Below are 22,552 nucleotides of genomic sequence, written 5' to 3' on the forward strand. Positions count from 1 at the left end.
AGTGAAGAGATAATGAATGAATGATCTCCTGCTGGTGTATTCAGTGAATGAAAACAAATTCTAAGGTGTTTGTTATTGAAATGGAGGCGTATGCAGAACAGTCAAACCATGATGATAGGAGTATGTTTGCTCAGAATCACGCATGGTCATTTCTGTGGCGGAGGCCGAGGTTTACCTGCCAGGGCCTCTTGGCCCCATTAACCCAGACAGCGATCTGTCCTCCGCTTAGCCCAGCGGCCTCCTCCTCTGCCAGCCAGCGTGCTACTTATTAACCTCTAATGTTTTTAACCGGTCCCGAACGCGCGGCACACACACCAGCCGATTGTATGTCGAGATGCGGAGGAAAGTGCCGATGATGGCCGGATAGATGAGAAGAGGGACAGATGGTGATTAAGAGGGAGGTATGGAGGGGGTTGGGGGGGGGCAGGAATTAGCTCATGACAGCCACCCCCACTCTCCACTACTCTTACCCCCCCCCCCCCCCCCCCCCCAATCTGACGGCTCCATTAGCCGATGATTCCAGCGCGGTGTTTGTGTAGCCGTCCGGTGCGTCTGCCGCTAAATCAGAGGAGCTGAGTGGGCCGCGAGGAGGGGCATCACATAAATAAGCAGCCCGGGCCACCCTGGTAATGGAGTTTTGATCTGTTTTACAGTCAGGAGCATCTCCGGCCCATATATATACACGCACACACACACACACACACTCACACTTACACTTACACTTACACTTACACACACTCACTCACACACACACACACACACACACACACACACACACACACACACACACTCTCTTCCTCGCTCTGTGTCACTGTAGCTGAGGCTATTCAGTTCTCGGAGCACAGATCTGTAAGCACCAGCCCCCTTTTCTTTCACTGGACATGTCGGAATCTTCTCTGATGAGAAATGACCAGTCAGCAGGCTTACACCCCAAACCCCCCCCCACCCCCATCTCTCCCGGGCCCGTTCAGTCCTAATGGCAGTGGCAATTAAGGTGAGGAAATTAATTTGAATTTGACTTTCAATTAACCCCCTCTCTCTCTCCATAAATACAGTCCAAAGTGGCAGAGTGATCGGGGGAGCTGTATTGATATTTGTTTAGCGCGGTTATAAAGGCAACGGATATAGATTACAATTGCATCATCGGTGCAGCGCCGAGTGCTGCTGCTGTCACATTTGAATGACACACAGTCACACACACACATGCAAGGACACACAGTTATCATGAGGCTCCGCGAGGAAGTTATCAGAGGTAGTGTATAAGTCAGGTTTGAGTGTGATGCTTTGAGGTGTGTGTGTGTGTGTGTGTGTGTGTGTGTGTGTGTGTGTGTGTTTGTATTTGCTTGTGTGTCCATCAGACACAGTGCTGCTTGGTAAAACTGGAGTGATTAGTTTTTCCAGTGTTGAAGCCAGAAACCAAGATGGCTAATTGTTATTATTTGTCCTCGATGCAATGAAACGGCAGTAGTACTTAAGGAGACTTGTCACTCGGCTCTTACTTTACGGTCACATTAGTTTATCGATGTCACAGTCTTTCAGGCCCGTAGTGGTGACTCATTGTTTGTTAATGTGTATTGATTGCTTTTATGCCATCATTTTCAAAAATATGGGATGATTTAATTTTTTTCCCCACTGATGGACGTCAGTATATGCCATAATTTCATCCTCCAAAAAAAAGAAATAAAAAAAAAAGACATCCGGCGTTAGCCAGCACGACTTGTCGAGCGTATTGAGTGATTCTGTGGTCTCTGTAATCACTCTCCTTTTCCCCCTCTCCTCCCTTCCTTCCCACTCCCTGGGCTGTTTCTGTTTCCTTTAAACTCTCTGGCTGGTCCTGCTCTGTTGTTTTCGCTCTCTCTTGTGCGCTGTCCTCTCTGTGTCTTTGCCTGCATCCCTCCCTGTCCCCTGCTCACTTATGAGTTGGGCCGTCCCCCTCGTCTGCTCTCAGGCTTTTGTGGAAGCATTAGGCCAAATCTACCAGTTTTACAGCTCTGCATTAAAACTGCCCAGATCAAACGTCCTGCCAACCTTCACCACACGCACGCACGCACGCACGCACACACGCACACACAGAGCCACACGCACGCACGCACGCACACACAGAGCCACACACACACACACACACACACACAAACACACTACCACACACACACACACACACACATACACACACACACTACCACACACACACACACTACCACACACACACACACTACCACACACACACACACACACACACACAACCACACACAACCATACACAACCTCATTACGGACCTCCCCCACCCCAGTATATTTTACAGGTCTCCTTAACATCACACAAGTGCCCAGCATGCTTTCACTGAACATCCAATATCCCGCTCCTTCCATTTATACCTGCTCATTGCTCGCTCGCTCTCTCTCTCTCTCTCACTCTCTCTCTCTCTCTCTCTCTCTCTCTCTCTCTCTCTCATTCATTTCTCCCCTTCACAAACTTTCTAGAAAGTGAGTGGGGCCATGTGACCAAGCAAATTGAGTGAGCGAGTGTTTTTCAGGGGCAGACAGAGAAAGAGTGAGAGAAGGTTACAACTCCTGATTGATAGTGATGCGTTTGGAGGCGCATTATATTTTTATTGATTCTTAATGTTGTAAATTAACAAATTAGCCTGGCAGCTAACAGAAGGCCCCGGAGCCGCTGTCGCCGCTTACCTCGCTCACCGCGCCCGCATTTGCATTAATTGCGTTGCCACGGCACTCACTTATATTAAAAGGCCCGGGCCCATAATTAATCCTCCCTGCACCCTTTTTTACATTCCAAGTCATTTTGGCACAATTTCTAGCAATAAACAGGCATAAATAACACACACACACACAAATGCCCGCACACACACACACACACACACACACACACACGTCCAGTGTGAAAATGCGTTCCCGCTTTTCCCTCGTGTCCCCTACGCCGCCGTTTCCCGGCAGCACGGGTTATTGATAGGTTTCAAACGGGGCGGGGGGGCGCCGGTAGAGGGGCAATGCATATGTTCTCAAAATGACTCGGGTGTGTGAAAAATGCTAAGTGGATTATTTTGCATAAAAAATGGGGCCTGTTGTTTTTTTCCCCCCTCCCTCCCTTTCTCCCTCCCTCCTTCGTTCTGTTTGGAAGTAGCACGATTAACCTGTGTTTAGAAAATACTGGGTGATTTACGGACACGGTGTGTGTGTGTGTGTGTGTGTGGTGTGTGTGTGTTTTAAGATGCATGCATTATGGAAATCTGCCTGAATTTATAATCCATTTAGCTGATGTGGCTGGGGAAGGGTGGGTCGTTTAGTGCAATCATTTATAAAAGGCCCCTGTATATTTTAATGTGATCCAATCTGCTCTTTTGAAGACTATTCCAGTACATTAGCTTTGCGCTTTATGACTCACCTGCTCCCAGTCACTGCCTGATGGTGCCTTGGGTCAAGGTGAGGATTGACATTTATAAAGTTTGAGCCAGCTACTGGCATCTTTTGGAGAGGTGGGGGGGGGGGGGGCACTTTTGATGGATTGCCCTCCCAGTCTTTAGTGTGTAAGCAAAGGTCTGGTGTTAACGTCTGTTAGGAGTTTTTTGTGTGTGTGTTGGAGAGGTAGAGTGGTGACAGGCGGCTGCCTTTTACTGTAGACTTACAGGGTTTTTTCCCCTGCATACCACTGCCTACGGTAGATGGCTGCTGGAAATCTTTTACCTGACATGTTGCATTGTTGTACTCCTGGAATATGTATTCAAGTGAATGACAAGAGCAGTGGTCGAAAACTAGCAATTAGTGACAAACGACGGAAAAGGCGTGCACCAACACTATCAAAACCAATTCAGCACCATGCAATCCCATGTGTTTTGGTAATGGCTGTTGGTGGTGACGTGCTGTGAAATTTCATTGGTTGGTTTGATCCCTGACTACAGAACTACATAACACATTTCCCAGGAGGCAGGTTAGACAGTGAGGTGTTTTTATTCTTCACTTGACCATGTATTTAAAGATGTTATCCAAGCTACTTACTTATAAAAATGCTCTTAAAAAGTGGTTAATGATCACAACTTGTCTCTTTCTTTAAATAGCATTAAATGTCCTTTTTTTCTCTCTCTCTCTCTTGAAATGCAGGCCCTGTATGAGAATATGCTGGTCGAGCTGCCGTTTGCCAGTTTCTTCCTGTCCAAGCTCCTGGGCACGAGTGCGGACGTGGACATTCATCACCTGGCCTCGCTGGACCCGGAGATGTACCGGAACCTTCTGTTCCTCAAGAGCTACGAGGAGGATGTGGAGGACCTGGGCCTGAACTTCACCATCGTCAACAATGACCTCGGAGAGGCTCAGGTGGGAAGGGACAAAGAAACCGACGAAGAACAAATTATTACTTTTTCTTTCTCACCCCTTTACAAAAACCCTTTACACAATTCCTCCGACTTCTGAATTTTTGTTTGATTCCTTTTCCCTCTCTCTCTCTCCCTCTCTCTCTCTCTCTCCCTCTCACTCTCTTCTCTCTCTCTCTCTCTTTTTTTGTCAACATTGTTTGTCGGCCTCCTCTACCTCTTTGTTCACCTCTCTCTGTTCGCTCTTTTCTGTTGCTGTTAATGATTGATCCTGGCGCTGTGTGTCTGCATTCTGAGCCATCGGAGATAAAGCACGTCCTCTCTCTCCGTCCCTCGCCCCCGCGCACTCTGCTCCGCTCCCCTCCGCTGCGGGCTGGCTGGCTGCTGGGTGTAGCGTGGCGTCCAGAAAGAACGCCTCTGTTGACCATCACACACTCAGCAGCTGTGAGAACACACAGGAGCACCAATTATCAAGAGGCTGCCACTGATAAACCGGCAGACACCAACTCTCAACTCTCTCCCTCTCCCTCTCTCTCTCTCACACACACACACACACACACACACACACACAGTCACTCTCACTTACTCATTCTGTCACACACACATACGGTCACACTACTCCCCACCACCACGTACGTACGCGCGCACACACACACACACACACACACACACACACACACACACACACACACACACACACACACACACACACACACACACACGCCGTCCCCCCATATACACGCTCCACACATTCACACACAAATATGTTGACAGATGTCCATTACTTCTGTCTCCACCCAAGTCATGAGCATGCCTGGTTCGCTGAGAGAAGTGTGATCGGTAGGTTTGGGGGGCGGGGGGGGGGGGGTATTCATCAGAGGGCTCCGTGGCCCCTCCGTGGCACCCTGGGTTGGGTTAGCCAACTACCCGCAGCCCCCTGTTTGCACAGGGCCTTGCAGCCTATTGGCTTTTCTGCAAATAGGCCACAAAATGGCCTCCCCCCAGTCGCTGGGGTTTGTGAAAGGGCAGCGGCGAGGCGATATGGGAAGCCATTTATGGGAGATTAGGCACATTCAGAAGCCCTGCCCCGCCAGTGCCCTCTGCAAGACAGACGTGGCCATGATAAATTTTCCACAAAGCCATCAGAATCACCCGCGGTCGCCGAGGAGCACGCCTCGCGCTGAAGGACGTGTCAGCGCTGCGTTTGATCCGACTCCTCTAACGCGCTCGCAAGATCGGAGTCTTAAAGATATATTTTTTCGGTGAAGGAGCGACGATTGCGCATGTCTCTCCCTCTCTCCCCCCTCTCTCTCTCTCACTCTTTCTTTCTCTCTCTCTCTCACTCTTTCTCTCTCTCTCTCTCTCCTTGTGGTTTCAAGTGTGCAGTGATTAATGCTGCAAACCTTTTCCAGCAATTTTCTGACTGGAATCTGTTCATATAATCAGGGTTAAAAAGTCATGATGGCTGCTGGCCATTCCATTATAACAGACCCCTCCTATATTTACACACACACAGGCACACACAGGCACACACACACACACACACACACACACACACACACACACACACACACACACACAAACACACACACGCATGCCATAAGTATTGAGATGGAGATTGAATGGGAGCTTTGAGCTTGCTTTCTGCAGGTTTGCGGAGGTGTCTGACCCCCCTCCAGATCTGCCACACTAAAGCTAATTGGATGTGGCTCTCCTGGTCATTGTGTGCCAAACACTGAAAGGCCCAGCTGTCTCTCTGGTGCAGAGTTGACCGCAAGGCCGCGATGCACCCACCTCACTCCCCCCCCCCCCCCCCCCATCACCCATCACCCCCCACCCCTCCATCCAAAAAAAGACCAATTTTAAAGTAATGCTGTCACAGTCCATATGCTTGTGTGCAGAAGTGTGCATTCATATGCTTTTAGTCTGTATAGCATAATTTGAGTGCATTTGCCTGTGCCATTTTAAACTCCTGACTTGCTTTTGCGTCCCGTCTTAGACGTATGGTGTAATATAGGTTGCAGGAAGAAGCAGCTTTGTGCATGTGGAATTAAAGTTTACGGTACATTGTTAGCAGTCACGGAATTTCTGAAACTGAGTTTAGGATGACGGCGCCCGCAAGTCTTCGATAGGAAATAAAGTGGCCCATTTTCATCCATAATGTTGTCACGCCGATGGGCAATGCATGGTGTGGAAACATGGGTGACGCTTCGCTAAAGCGGCTCATTTGTTCACCCCCTACCCTTGACTGATGGGCTCTCACGGAGTGGACGTTTGTGTGCCTGTTGCTTCCAGGTGGTTGAGCTGAAGCCGGGCGGCAAGGACATCCCAGTGACCACGGCGAACCGGATAGCCTACATCCATTTAGTGGCTGATTACCGCCTGAACAAACAGATCCGACCGCACTGCCTGGCCTTCCGGCAGGGCCTGGCCAATGTGGTCAACCTGGAGTGGCTTCGCATGTTTGACCAGCAGGAAATACAGGTGTGTGTCTGTTTGGGGGTGCTGTCCTTCACACACTTACAGTACACACACACACACGCACGCACGCACGCAGACATCTAAATCCAAGTAGACACACTGGTCTAGCTTGCAGGCTGGATTGGTACCCAGAGAAAGCATCAAACTCAGACTGTAACTGATGAACATCTGTACAGCATCACCACTACTTACAGAGTTTGACAGACAGAGACAAGACACCGTAAAGAAATCACAGTATTGTTCACACAACACTAGATTACTAGATATTTCCCCTCCATACCTACTGTATACATAATGACTGGTCTCTCTCTTCCCTCGCAGGTGCTGATTTCTGGTGCTCGTGTACCCATTTGCCTTGACGACCTAAAGAAATTCACTAACTATTCAGGTACGCTCTTTTGATTCTAATATCACCTCACCTGTGTTGTGGCCAGTGAACCTACCCGCCTAAAGTTCGAGCATAAAACTGCAGGCCTGATTGGCTAGTTTAAGGCGATTTGACTAACTGAAGGATTGCCTCTCATCTTCAGGTGGCTACTCGGCGACCCACCCGGTGATCAAGATCTTCTGGGAGGTGGTGGAGAGTTTCACAGACGACGAGAAGAGGAAACTGCTCAAGTTCGTCACCAGCTGTTCTCGCCCACCGCTGCTTGGCTTCAAGGTCAGAGTTCACCCAGAGTTCACCCAGAGTTCTGCGGTCGCACCTTATTTTTCCTCCCGAGGCCTCCCCCATTGTTGCGTCTCCTCTTATCCCGTTATCGATGTTGGTTTTTGCGCACTGTGGAGGCCAGCGATTCCACCACTGTGTGTGTGTGTGTGTGTGTGTGTGTGTGCGCACGCTGTGGTGGTTGCGGTGGGGTGTCGGGGAGGTCCGGCCCCTTAATGGGCATGTAATGAAAGCAGCTTTCCAGATAAAGTCTCGGAGCGATCATTTCCCCATCATGCTGCGATAAGGTGCGGCGGGATTAGCGCTTATCTCCGCCGGCTACCGGTGCTCCTCTGGGCCACGACCTGTCGCGTTATTACCTGATTTGAGGCTTTGCTCGTCTCTTACTCAAGTTTCAGCGGCTGGTCGACAAACAGTAAGTCACCATGGCAGAGGCCAGTGTGAACTCAGATTGACACCTGTGGTGAAAGAGACGTGCCATGTTGCATGCTTTTCATAAAAGGTCCTCCCCCTCTCTCCACCCCCTCCACTGGCTGGGTAAATACTAACCTGTCTGAGAAGACACCTCACAAGTTTGGCCTATTTCTAAAAGTTCAGTATATAAATTAGTTCTGTTGTTCTTGTTGTTGTTGTTATTTTTTTAAGCTTGTAAGTTCCAAAAATTGTAGAGTGAATGTCATGTTGAGAATGTCCAGTAGAAACAGAGGTTTAAAATTCAACTTTAACATTTCAAAATAGCTTTACAATTCTTTTTTAGGGGTAGAGTTGAAAGCGTTGGTTAATATCGCCTAAGGGACATAGTAGATTATGAACTTTCGCTTTAGTTTTGTTCTTTATCTGGCACTGACGGATCTCCTAGCAGCCAGAACGTACAGTAGAGGTGGCTTTTATTGGGATTCCATTACTGTGCTATCAACTGTCAATTTCTGTGACTGAGCACTCTCTCTCCTTCTTAATCTCTTGATTGAATAGGACACTAAAACCACGAGGAAGATGACAGAAAAAAAAAAAAAGAATCTCCAATGAAATCCATTAGGCGTTTAATGCCTTACTTAGACTAACCAGGCTCTATAATTGTCCTTTGATTGGTTTTATTAGGGCTGTTTATGGCCGTCATTAGGTTAAAAACACCAAAGAGCTCCTCTCCTCGTGGGGTGAAAATGTTTCAGAGAGACTCTTAAAAAGATACAGGTATGTGCCGCTCCCCTAAGTCAGCAAGTGTACCTGTTTTTAATGAATTTGACTTTGGGAGGGACAGACGCTGAGAGATGGAGGGAGAGATGGAGGGAAGGAAAGAAGGGGAGAGAGAATGAGAGCGACGATGGGAAAGAAGAGATGCCCTCTCACCCCGTCCGCCTCTGCAGCCAGCTCAGCCTTAATTAGGTGCCGTTAAACGTCCCAGAATTCATTAGGGGAGAAATAGCCTTGTCAAGAGAAGCCATTTAAAAAAGATGATGGAAACCTTTTTCTCAAAATTATCGCCCGCGCCGTGACACTTCCCCAATAACCAACGATAGTTTAATACGGTAATTGTCAGAAAAATGGCCTTGTTAAAGCGAAGCGGCCTCCCCCCCCCCCAGCCATCGGCCCACCCCGGGAGGCGCTAAACGGGGTTCGTTTTGGGGACTGCCCATCCCGCCGGCGCCGGCGCCGTCTCCCAAGGGCTGCGGGGATTCGTCTGTCCAGGAATGGGAGGAGGGCAGCGCAGCTAACGGGGGGTCAGTCCATCTGCAATCACGGGAGAGGTGAGGGGGTCGCCGGCTCTCAAGCAGGAAGAGATTAGGTGAACGTGCGACCAAATGAACACAGATTGGGGTGCAATTAAGGAGGGCGCCCCCCCCCCCCCCCCCCCCCCCCAGTCAAATCAGCTCTGTCACCGTTAGCCGTTAGCGTCAGACGTCAACAGCCTCACCAATCATGTACAGTACAGGCTAGGTAGGTGTAGACACGTTGATTCAGAGGAACTATCTGGTCCGTTCAGTAAATCAAATGCAATAGCTTCATCCAGTGGTCGTCTTGTTTCCTGTAGTAGTTAAATATGTAAAAAAAACACGCACACAGTATTGCTTATACTTTTTATGTGTTTTTAGGGTCCTTTTTGGGTTATAGTCGCGGTAGTTAAGCGAGTGGTTGAAACTGTCAGCGAGTCCTATATTTATCTTATTTACTTATTCCTCTCCATGTTCATGTACTGTCCAACTGGATTCTGTCATTGGGAAAGGAGTGTCTACATTGATGTGTTGATGTCCTGTGTTGTGTTTACAGTGTTGTTGGTATCTGGTGGTGCTTTTTTTTGTGTAGGTGTTTTAAACATCCTGCTGCACACCAAATGTCCTTTTCTAAGGATAAATAAAGTGAAACTTGAACTTGAACTTATCCTTTTGTCTGCAGGAGCTGTACCCAGCCTTTTGTATTCACAATGGCGGCGCCGACCTGGAGAGGTTACCCACTGCCAGCACCTGCATGAACCTCCTGAAGCTCCCAGAGTTCTGTGACCAACACCTGATGCGGAACAAGCTGCTCTACGCCATCGAGTCCTCCGCTGGCTTCGAGCTCAGCTGAGGAAAGGCCTTTTTTGGGCGCGGGTTGCCACAGCAACTCTACAGACCTGGACAGGAAGTGAAGTTGGTGTTGGTTTCAGTGGTGGTGATTGTTGTGATAGTGGAGTTTGGTGACCACCACAACAATCACCAAGAGGAGAGACGTGATCAAGACAGGCTGTGCTTTTCTGTTGAAAGGCTGCAGTGATTGGCTGAGGACATAAAACAAATCACCAATCAGAGCACAGATATCTTTGGGTGTTTTTTGGAATTCCTGACTGTTGAAGCACTCTAAAAGGCACTAGGCGGACATTGCATAACAGGGGAAAGGACATTTAGACATTTTATTTTAAGATGATGTAACGTGTATTTTAAAGAAAACCTACAGTATGTATTGGAAAAAAAAAATGGAATGGCTACTATAGATATTAGTTGCTTTTGTGCAAAACCTACATCCTACAGCCAAGATTACACTTTTGGGAGTTTGCACGCTAAAAATAAAATGTAAGAAATGTACCTATCCAATGGCAAATTCACCAAAGATTTAGCTGATCTACCACAATCAGATGCTTTTCAGCCTTGTAAACAGAAATCCTCAACTTTGTGATGGTAAAAGAAGAACTGAAGCTTTAGTTACTCTAACACAAGCAGACAGATACTGTACACTATAGTAGAAATGCTAACACATCGGCCTCAATGATATTCGTGACGACAGTAACAACCCTCACAGACCACTGAAGGAAAAGCCTTGAACACTTTAGCCGTGTTAGCGATGGTCTCCGCAGGAATGACTGAAAGATAACACAGAGGGCTAAACATGTTAGCGATGCTAACAGAAGAGGCTGGTCGAGATTTACCGCTCACTCAACCAAGCAGTTGGAGCGCGTTCAAACATTAAGCGGTCGGAGGTCATGGAGCAGTAGGTCTTTGGGGACGGTTTCAGATGCTGATGCTGCAAAGATCAGGCACCATGCTGCCCGACCACGCGGCCCTCCCTACCCGGGGCAACTCAAGGCTTCTCTTTGATTAAGTGTGCATGACTGAAGCATTAACCAATAATAGCAGATATTTTGTGTGATTTCCATATTGGTAATTAATACGACCAGTGTTACTTGGCATCATGACGTTTTCTGTCTTTTTAAGCATTCTTTACCATGTCAAGTAAGGCTGAAGACTTTGGATTTTGCCCAACATATAATAAGCACGTTTTGTGGTGGCAGTGTGGCCAATGGTGTTTGCCCATATGTACATGTCAACACATTTTCTGCGTGCTACTACTTTGCACAGTGTGTTTGTACAGATTGTATTTTCCCTCGGCCATGATCCCTGTTGTGTTTGGGATAAAGGCTGAATCCTGAAGTCAGCTGCTTTACTCTTAAAAGTGAACACAGTCCCATGTGCCCTCAATAACCTTGTCTTGAAGTAACAGTCCCTTTCCCTACAGAGTGTGGAGGTCTGTGTACCCATGCCATGGAGGAAGAGTGTAAATGGATATGGATTAAAAAAAGTTGTTTTTAGTTCTTTTTTTGCAATTATGGATCAAGTGGTCTTTTGTGCTTTTGTGTTGGCAAGGGTGTCGATTTTGCGAGGTTAAATTTGTTGTGAGCAAAATCTTCACTGGGAGTGTAATGGCCTCTGACATAATTAAAGAAACATCCCGTTAAGAAACACTAAGCTGGGCTAGTTCCCACCGGCCCTCTCCTCCGTCAGACACATTACTGCTCAAACGCAAATTAAGATTGTGTGCTTTCATCATAAATCTGATGCCAGTCAGTGCAGAAGAAGGAAGAGGAGGAGGAGGAAGAGGAGGAGGGGGAAGAGGAGGAGGGGAAGAAATGTTTCAGCTGTCATCTTTGGCCCATTTCCACCTATCTCCTGTAAAGGCTAAGCAATGATTTCTCCTGTCCTATGCTATAAATGCCTGTATTGATGGGGGGAGGCCCAAAGAGAGATAATTGGGTCTTAAATGGCCAAGTTCATCTGAGTGATTGAACACTGACATAAATATATCTTACACAACAGCTGAGATCAAAGTTCTTCACAGAGGCCTGGCTCTGGCTCACAATAGTCAGTAGTTCACAATTACCTCTGAGACGGGTGGTGATGAGGAACATCTAAGGTGCACCACAAACGTATGGTACACTTGAAATCTAGCAAAAGTAGTGTGAAGAGTTGCAGCAGAGAATATTAACATGGCTCAAGATAAAAAAAAAAAAAATGTACTGTTTACACACATACCTGTCTTCTCCCATTATCGAACTATGCACTGGCTTGTGAACATTTGTCTGCATCTCCCTCTGAAGTCGAGTCGTAAATAAACATAAGAAACCAGAAAGAAGAAACAAGACCCCGCGATGCTAAATACACCTATACACTCTCGAATGTGTTGTCCCTATATGGGCACAGAGATGTGTTAAAAAAAAACAATGCAAGTTGTGTTATTGTCAACACATATTCTGTAAAAAAAAAAAAGGTAACAACACAAACTGTGTTGTCCCCATCTGGACACAGAGGTGTGTTAAAAACATGGAAGTTGTGTTGTTTTCAACACATTCATTTGAAGCGGTATCTGCCACTGAGTATAATGAATTCGAACATTATAATTCATTGATCAAGACTGCCATCTTGTGGCAGCAGACCCTCTACAGTGTAGTGGGAGTTCACTGCAACCTCCAGGCTAGAATATATAATTTACTATCTAGTCCAAGTTACATCCAAGCAAACCATGATTAAATCTATGTGTTACATGCTGGAGATATGTACTACAGTACACCCATGAACTACTACAACATTGATTTCAATAATTGTCACAACGATTTTAATTTACTGAAATGCATATGTTAATGTAGACATTTGTCAACAATGGCTCAATGAAGGACATTTGCATTACAGACCTACTTATCTACCCACTGTCAGTCAGAAGGGTAGAGAAGGCCCCAGCTGCCCTGCGCGCTGGCGACCCGGGTTCAGTTCCCGGTTCCCCGTGGTCCTTTCCAGATCCCGCCCCCACTCTATCGCCCATTCACTTACTGTCACTCTCCACTGTTACCATCAATAAAGGCATAAAATGCCCAAAAAATATACTTATATATAATATACTTATATTTAATACTTATATATAATAATAACTTATATATAATAATGTTTGACAAGAAGGGCAGAGAAGCTCGCATGCAGGATTAAGGGCATATCAGGATGGCAGTCTAGCAACAGAACGTGATGATCTGGGCATAAGGGATGGGGTCATGGGGAGCATCGGGCTGTGGAGGAGGCTAAACGCAAGTAAATGCAGTTTACCTCTGAAATTTCAGAAATAGAGTTTATCCACCTCTTATTAGAGTTTGACCACCTCAAAAAACAAGAGTTTATCCACCTCTCAAAAGACTTTAATTAGCAATTGCAACTTTTAACATTCAAAGATCACACTGCATTTTCCACATTCACAATATGTACACTCATCAGCATGTTAGGAACCATTTAATACCACTGGTATTGTTATAAACATTGGACAATATACCTCCACCATCATCAAACATGCATGAATGCCTTTAAAAAATGTTTTTTTTTTTAAATCTGATACCGCATGGCACAGTCCATCTTACTGTCATTACAGAATTCATAGTTGACCCACCTCTTATTTTACCACAAAGAGGTTTACTTATGGGGTCTCGACTCCCTAGGCGGAAACCTGAGGCTAGTGTCATTTATATTATAACAAATCAGAGAAACAAAGAGGAATCTTGGAGAAGAAAATAATATAACAGGTTTGGTGGTAAGAGAGTCGCCCTTCAGGTTTCTGTGTAGACTTAATATGAACAAAGCTGTGGTTATTGTTATTCTCATTGTTACTGGTTATGATATTTAGCAGATGCTTTTGTTATGCAAGTTATGGTTATGTAAAGCGTTGCATAATTTGAACTAAGAGAAAACAAATATCATGTCTGTCTTGCTCTAATACATAATTATCTTCATAGAACACTTCAACAGAGTTCTGGTCTCTGCGGTTTATATGAGTTGTCTTTATGTGAGGCTTCTTTTCATACCATTTGCATAACCCCATAAGCTATGTGTTGCATCACTGTTGGGGTGTGTCAGGTTTTGACATGCATGGAAAGGTGTGTGCATTCTTGAGGCAAAGTACATTTCCATTCACTGACATGTGCAAGTCGGGGATGCTAATGTAAGAACACCTGCATTATGCTGGCTCTCTTCGTTTGGGCAGATTTATTGTTCCGTGTCCTCGACACATACTTGTGTCAAGATCTGCACATGACACATGACAGTCACACATGACTTCAGTTCAAAACTGTAGTGTGTATATGGAGTAGTAGCCTATATCATTTTTCAATGATTGTGTTTCAAAGCGGGTCACCTCGAACAGCATCACTCCTCCTCAAAAGCCTCACAATGGAGCTATTAGGTATGAGGCCTATGCAACCTATTGGCCAGTCCCTAATAAATGCACTTCAAATGTCAAAGCTGTAGTTTTCTGAATATCAAAGAATGATTTGCCATTCATATTTTGGACATGAACAAACAGCGTTACACAACTTAGTAGTCTTAGTAGTAACTTAGTAGGCTTCAGCACTTTACTGCAGACATGCAATATTTGTGTAGGCTACTGAGGCCTATATGTACCATAACTGCAATTTCTGCTTTAGTGTTATAGTAGGCCTAGTATAGCAGCAAGTATGCATGTCAATTGATTCTAGTAAAAACCAACCTGTTGTGGAGTCTTAAAACAGGCTAGATCAATTTTGTGTTACGGTTCACTGCTAAATGATCTATTGTAGATGGTATTGGTCAGAAAAATTACAACAGTGCCAAATAGTAGCCTACTGTATAAGCCTACTATTTTACACAGTCGTCATTTTTCTGTCTTACTCTAGATGGCGAAAAAACCCAACACTCCAGAGGGCATCTATCCGTGTGTGTGTTTGCAGTGATTGTGCTATTCTACTCAGTAGGCTATGCACAGTATATTGTGTACGTCCGAGGTTAACTAAAGGTAGGTTACAATGTTTTCATACTTACAATACATGGCTGATACTTGTGTCAAAATTAGCTTCAAAACTCATTGTGAGGGGGGAAGTGACGTTGAGTTACTAGCTACATAGGCTACATACCATTCGGGACAAGCTCTGAGTTTGCGCAACAGAATGTACATCGATGCGCATGGATGCGATAGGATTCAAGATTAGGTAGCCAAAAGGACAGTCTGCGTTGACAGTTAACCACGGATGAAACAGTGGGTTGCATGATTATTCTACACCGCGGACGGCAAGAGTTTATGATCTTCGGACAGAAAGACATTATTTAGCAACCTTTTCAGTATTCAGTAAGGGGTTATTGGTGAAAAACAGACTGAGAAGCTTTACTTGCCATCACTGGAATTCATAGAAGATTCGAAGAGGACTGAACAAAGACCCTTTCTGGAGTCCTGCGTTGTTGTAAGGTAATTGACATCTAATTGTGAACTGATCTCAACAAGTCTTCAACTACTAAACACCAGTGTGTAAGTGGGTTTACATTATTATGAAATACATATCTGCTACCCTTGGTAGCGTTCTTCTTTTATCACCAATTCAGATGCTTGGGGATTTGATATAAAGTGTTACGTTCTGCATTCATTCCACGATTCTACTAATGTTTCTATGTTGCATTTTCCCTTCCCCATCACACTGAAGTCATAAAAACAGGAGAGAACAAAGCACACAGTTGTCATGTTAGCAATAGCTGAAGATATGCATTTTCTATGCTGTTACGTTGCTTCCTCCGTGTGGTGCTTTTCAAGGTGATGAGACCTTATACGCAGTAAGCTATGTTTACAAGAGGAGGACTTTGAATAGTTCAATTTACGTCTTCTGTTTTAGTAAATTATCACCGGTTGTTAAAAACCATTTGGTTGACCGACATAGAAAACCAGCCAAAACAGTCGTGGCGCGCATCTTTCTAGAAACTCCTGCAGGTAACCTTCTTGCCTTTCGATTTCTAATGTCAGCCTATACTTTGTCTATCTTAACAGTTTTATAACACAACAACTCTAATCAGTGATGGAGCCGTTTATTTAAGGCTCTGTAATCTGATTTTGGTAAATAATATCTGTGTTGAGTGTCTTGAACGTTAAAGTTTATTACAGGGGAAAAAGTGATTAACCCTGTTAATCTAACCTAGACTACCTGTCAACATTTTGGCCCGCCCTCAGTACCTGTCAGTTTCTCGAATGTTCTCCACTCAACACTGACACATTGACATCAACTTCCGAACATCCGATTTTTCCTCAGATAATGACAATGGGAAACACTTTTTCGTGTCTCCAATTTAATTATTTTGTTGCACATGTTAAAGAGGATAGGCTCTCTGAAGTCTTGCTCACGTTGGCATTACAGCATCAGGCTGTAACAGGGGGAATGCACACTTAAGTTGGTGATACACGGGGAAACTTTTTGAGCAATGTTGGGTAATATTCCTCATTATTGTGTTTCTGGCGTGTGTCTGGAGAACTTGGATCATCATTAGGCAAATCGTCAGATCATCATAATCACATCATCAAAATTAATGGAACTGGTTAAGTGCTTGCCCAGCAACATTGCTCAAAAAGTTGCTCCATGTGTCATCACCTTTAGGGACTTGTAGTTGAACACAGAACAGACGACAGAACCTTTTATTGTACGGAACATCCAGATTTGGATGTATTGTTTTCAATGCATTCTCACGTACAGTCTTTTGTACGTAATGTCTGTGTGGGAACAATGTAACTCCAAAAATAGCCTACATGTTGATGGGGAAGTTGTACATTAGGCATTTTTCCGGCAGAAACAGTAAATATTAAGGCTGATTGGACCTGTTTCAGCAGTGGTCAGACTTCACAGTACTTGTTTGCAAGCCACCTGCAGTGTGTGACATTGGCCACCATCAGGATGTACGTGACAAAAAGAGGTCGGACAGGTGCTGGAGGTGCTGATGACTGCCATAGTGGTTGTGCCTGTCAAAGGTCAACTCTCTTTGGGCAAGAGTAGAAGCTTCCTTTGTGCCACTGTAGGTGTAAAAAAACCTCAAGTCCCATAGACTTTTTTTTTTAAAAATGTCGCCCTAAAATGATCCAGTTTTAATGAAAGTGGAGGTGGATACATGAGGATTTTCTTGTGTGGGACGTAAGCTGTTGAGATTTATAACTGTGGATAATTGATTTCAGACTACAAAGACTAGAAATAGCCTGTAGTCCCGCAGTGAACACTGTCTGTCCTTGGAGTGTTATCCATAGAAAGTGTTAATGGGCCCCACAATGAATTACCAAATCAAAGTAATTTTGTAGTCGTTGGATCCCTTTAGGCCTGTTTGTGTGTAGGCTCACTGTCGGGCCACATTAAAAATTCTGACCGTTAATGTTTGTGTTCTGATTGACCCAAATACTGTTAAGTGTTCCCTCTCAAACTGAATGGAAATGGTCAAAGGAAGAAAAGCAACAAGGGCATACAGTTTTGAAAGGGGAAAGCATACTCTAAACAAACAGGCCAACAAAGTACGGCCATATTGGGTCTTCTTCAGGGCATTAAACGGGGATTTACCTCTGCTCTGCTGTTCAATTGAATAAGGATGGCAGTGTTTGGTAAATCTTGTTACTTAATATAAGTGGATCATGGGTGGCATATATTTAGGCTATTAGATACATGCGTAGAAGCCTAGACAAATTGGCGTAAGCTTTATACTTTTTCACCCTTATCACTTGCTTTACTCAATTAGTTGCCTAGCAACCAGCAGGATGACATGCTCTTCTCCAGAAGTCAAGTTGACCTTGAATACGGCTTATGCGGTATAGGCTATAGCAGCTGCATGTATAGCTCGGTTGTACATTTTCGACACTGTTATTTGCATCCAATACAAGCTGTGCATGTATGCAACCATAAAGTGCACAATAGCAAAGGATTACGTTACTCATATTTCCTGATCTTTGTAATAATAGCCTTCAGAAGGTTACATTGATTGTAATGTAATCTCCCTGATATAATGTTGGTGCATTGCTTTCTGTGTTGTTGTTGGTGTGATGTATTCTGGGTAATTAACCAGTGGCGTGAGCGTGACACTTGTATCAGTCTTTTAAAGAAACCTGTAATAACATTATCTGCTTTTTGAGTTGGTCGGTCAGCACCCCCAGAGTCTCAGTCATCCTTGTCTCATGACTTTTTTTCTGGACATCTTTGTGTTTCTTGCCTCTTGGCCATTGGCAGTGGATTTTTTTCAGATGAGCTGTATAAAGCTGTCTAATTAAGTGAAATGCCCACTAACTCCCACAGGCACATTTGCAATGGGAAGTCTCATGAAATGTGCATTCAGGGACTTGACTGTCATTGAAGAAAACTGACCAGGCTCTCTTGAATTGTTACAGAGCTTTCAATCACATAGCGCTTCACTGTTTGGCCTCCAGTATGCTTTGCCAAAACTGTGCGTGTGTTAGTAGGTCCACTGAGCACTGACCTGGATAGCAATGTTTGTCTGTTATGGAGTAAGGGACTCCACAAAGCCAAGTCCCCAGCTAATCCTTATTACACTCGGGGGGGAAACGCAGGCTTTTAAATGGTGGTGGGATTCAGGGATGTCCATACTCTCAGTTTATGATGGTGTTTGACCTTTGCTCCATAGATCTGTATGATTTATTGACCTTCAGATGTGCTCCGTCCTCACTTGTTCATTTGCTCAGTGAACAGATCGAGATTTGGAATAGCATTTGTGTCCCACCACCCCCTCCCCTTCCTCCACCCACCCACACAGAACTGACACATACATCTCCAGTTATATGGCATTTATTCTTTTGACGGTTTATTATATTTTGAATTATAAACTGGGAATGGAGACAGGCTATAATGTTACCAAACAGCTGATCTCGAGAACCGATTGAATGCTACCCACAAAAGAAAACCACCTACATCACCCACAGCAAAAAAGAAAAATGATAATAATATAGTAATTACAGTTTTATTTGTAGGCTATTTTGAGCATTTTATTTGAAATAGGGTGTGATGAAAAAAACAGGTCAAAGGTACAACATTTTAACGCTGCAACGCTTTTAAAGACATTTCTCTCACAATTAGGACAGAAAAGGAAAGAGTGTGTGGACCAATTTTGGACTGTTTCATAGGCCTATTTTAGAGCAAAATTGACATATAGGCCTAGTCATTGTATATGATATGCATAATGCATGTTGAGGGCAATTAAATTGTTAAGAACAATTGAAATATGTTTATCACTTCAAACATGCAGTTGAACATTGTGTCTTTCTGACTTCCCTTGGGATTTAAAAATCGTAGCCACAGGCCATACTGTAGGTCTTTTTGTGAATATGTTTTCAATTTCATTTTCACATCATTTCTATTTGTTGAGTTCAGCAACCACATCGACCTCAAGTTATACTGCGAAGTGTGAGTTCTTTTTTTGTTTGACAGCTTTACAAGAACTGGAACCTTCTAGAGGGGACAAACCATAGACTGTGGCCTGGCCTCTCGTTCATCCTAGCCTAGTTCTGACCTGAGAAGCTCATGTCACTCATACCCCTTTACCAACAAAGCAATTCTAGTGATGGTTTGGGGTCAGTGCCAAAATTTTGAACCAGTTCTTTAGTTTTCCACACAAATATAGCCGGCTCTGGGTCAGGAAAACAGGTTCCAGCTCAGCACCAACTTTGCACTGGTCTAGGAATAAGAACCAATTACGTCAGGTGCTGGGAAGCTCGATTATCATGATATTGTGTCTAAAAGAAAAATCTGCCATCATTTTTTTTAAAAACACTGATCAGCTGTGGAGATGGAAGGAAAACCAAAACAACAGTCGTCTGTGGAAGAAACAAAATGTCTCCTTGTTTTGTGGTTCTCTACAGACATACAGAATCAATTGTATGGAGCAGTGCAGACAAAAACAGTTTTTGACAACCTACAGTACAGCATGAGATGTTTGTGACTGATTATGACAACAGTGTAAAGCAGCTGATAAACAAAATTACAACAAGATAACAGGAAGCAAGAAATGCTATGTAGTCCATCATTGGTGTTAGCTGCTTGCAAGTTTTGTGTGTTTTTTTTTTTTTAAGTGGGCATACAGAACCAACACCAAACTGGCACAACCACTGACTCCAAGCCAGCAGCAGACCTGCGTTGGTGGAAAAGGGATTACCAGTGATGAGGAAGACCACATTTAGGTTGATTTAGGACTCTCCTCGTCTGTTGTAAACACCTCCACTTCAATAGAACGTGCCATGAGTAACCGTGATTAGAGTCAAGGAGAAACTGTGGTCGTTCCTATGCTTTTTCATCTCTCCTCTAGCGTCCCCCACCCTCCCCCCTCCCCCTTTTCTCTCTCTCTCTCTCTCCCACTGGCCGCTCCATACTTCGTATTCGTCACTCTTTCCCCTCGTATATCGCGAGCTGACAGTGAGCAGTTAGGACAGCTGTGCAAAAGGAGCAAACGGGCGCCTCACCACTCTGCTCTCACATCTGCTGATTGCTCAGGCGGCGAGAGCTGTCACAGTTTGGGAACGAGAAAGAGAAAGCGGGAGGGGGCAACGCCTGAGACTGATGGAGAGAGAGAGAGAGAGAGAGAGATAAAGGCAGAGGACGACAATCAAAAGAAAAAAATGATGAGTGACAAAAGAGATGCTGAGCCAATGAGGGAGAGAGAGAGAGAGAGAGAGAGAGATAGAGAGAGAGAGAGAGAGAGAGAGAGAGAGAGAGAGGCTGAGATAAGAATTCTAATGCGATTGAGCGGTATAGGTGAGAACAGTGAGGGTCAGGTATGTTTAGAATGCGAGATGAACCACTGCGTCTGTGACAGATGATGACACCCAGCCCCAGATACCACAGGGAAATCTCATGAGAAGACATGGTTTCCTCCAGTCCTTGTCCTCCCTCAGGGTAACCAGTGCTGGCGTTTGTAGGGTGGCGAGATACCATGGCATCTCATGATGCCTGCCAAGGGGTGGTATGAGGGCCATCCAAACATCTCTCTTAAAGGCCAGTGCCAATATAAATAGCAAACAAACATGATACGACCAGCCTCTGATTGGAACTAGTCACTCAGCATGGTGTTATTTTTACCCCTTTTTTTGTTTGTTTGGCGGTGTCATTGGTTACAGCACAGAAGAGTGTATCGGTTTTGATGTTTAGGGACTGTCGGCTGGAGTTATTGCTGGCCAGAAGCCTCGTTCAGACAGGAAGAGGCTAGCTGTGATGTAACAATAACAGTCAAAATAACAACAAGCGACATGAAATGTTGTGTAACAAAGTTGTACTAAACAGGAAGTGATGGGTGATAATGACTGAATTGCCGTATGTATGAATGGCAGAATAGTTGCCATTCTCGTATTGAACATAGGATAAAGATTTCTGGTGCATTATGTAAAAGCCTTACCCAGTTGGTTATGTGGGCCACTAGCTTTGCTAATGGGTACAGTTATTGAGCCTGGTGGGAGACTGATATGAAAGAATATGAAAGAACAATTATTCCTTCCGTTTCTGCTTGTTACATATAATGTAGATTAACGATAACATTACTGGATATCTGCTCTTATCCGGTATATTTATTTGTCATCACAGAGAGAGAACTCTCAAAAGAGAGTTTGTGTCGCAAAAGATTTGCCTGGGGGATAAAGTATTTCCTCTTGATGATGAATAACAGTACTTGTAATCTTTTCATCGATAAGTGAGCAACACTTTGTGGTTGATCGTCAGATGATCTGTCTCTTAGGCATCAGTAGATCGACTGAGGAATAAGCTGAGGATTTGTGAGTCATCTGATGATGATTATGGCTATATGACAGGACTCTTCATCTGTTCCTTTTAAGGCTCGATTTGGAATTATTGCTCCATTACAGACCCAAGTCACAAGGCCAGAGCAGGAAATCAATCTCTCTCTCTCTCTCTCGCTCTCTCTTTCTCTCTCTCACTCTCTCTCCCTCCCTCCATCCCTCCCTCTCTCTCACTCACTCTTTGCCAACTTCTGCGCATTCTTTCACTCTACTTGTCAAGGTCTTTATCAGAGAGCTCCCTCCCCATCCACTCTCTCCCCCCCCCCTTTTTCTTTATCATTCATCACACTCTTTCTTCATCCCTCTTTCTCTCTGTCCTCCCTTTCTCTCCATTCCCTCAGGACACGCGTCCCGTCCGCGATCCTGCCGACCCCGCCACACGTCCTGGTCCTGCCATGTTCCGTGGGGGATTGTGTTGTTGTCACGGCCAGGAAATGAAAGACAGTAGCGTTAGCACTAAGCTCAGGTGGCGTGTGTGTGGCTCTCCCTCCCCGGCGCAGAGGGAAGATTTACTGTCCTGTCCTGCACCGCTCTGTGCTGTAGCCTGTAGGGCCTTTTCGCATCTCTGAGCGCAGCTAAACAACTGCCAGCACGACTTGTATGGACACATCGCTGAGCCCCAAAGAAGCTATCAGATGACACTTATAAAGATAAAGGCTGTTCAGTTTCATTGCAAAGCAAAGCAACACCACCTCCGGTCTTTATAGGTGAGGCTTGAGAGTTCTGAGGAAACTCCTGCAGACCTT

At 44.9% G+C, this 22,552-nt stretch overlaps 2 protein-coding genes across 5 annotated transcripts in view; both read left to right on the forward strand.

Annotated features, from left to right (window-relative positions):
* Positions 1-11,544, forward strand: part of ube3c (ubiquitin protein ligase E3C) — a 37,777-nt gene extending 26,233 nt beyond the window's left edge. Inside the window, exons 20-24 of the mRNA XM_062520962.1 lie at positions 4,116-4,328; positions 6,620-6,808; positions 7,127-7,193; positions 7,336-7,466; positions 9,864-11,544. Of these exons, the coding sequence (XP_062376946.1) occupies positions 4,116-4,328; positions 6,620-6,808; positions 7,127-7,193; positions 7,336-7,466; positions 9,864-10,034 (771 nt within the window). The 3' untranslated portion in view covers positions 10,035-11,544. The remainder of the gene's footprint in view (positions 1-4,115; positions 4,329-6,619; positions 6,809-7,126; positions 7,194-7,335; positions 7,467-9,863) is intronic.
* A 3,363-nt stretch (positions 11,545-14,907) lies between these two features.
* Positions 14,908-22,552, forward strand: part of dnajb6b (DnaJ heat shock protein family (Hsp40) member B6b) — a 40,062-nt gene continuing 32,417 nt past the window's right edge. For 2 of the 4 annotated variants that reach the window (XM_062520733.1, XM_062520735.1), the window contains exon 1: positions 15,052-15,467. The gene's annotated coding sequence lies outside the window, so the exon portion shown is untranslated. Of the gene's footprint in view, positions 15,021-15,051; positions 15,468-22,552 lie in introns of those variants that run through there. The other 2 variants (XM_062520734.1, XM_062520736.1) reach the window with 2 other exon arrangements.

Source organism: Sardina pilchardus, chromosome 19, assembly GCF_963854185.1.
Source record: "Sardina pilchardus chromosome 19, fSarPil1.1, whole genome shotgun sequence".
Classification (NCBI taxonomy): domain Eukaryota; kingdom Metazoa; phylum Chordata; class Actinopteri; order Clupeiformes; family Clupeidae; genus Sardina; species Sardina pilchardus.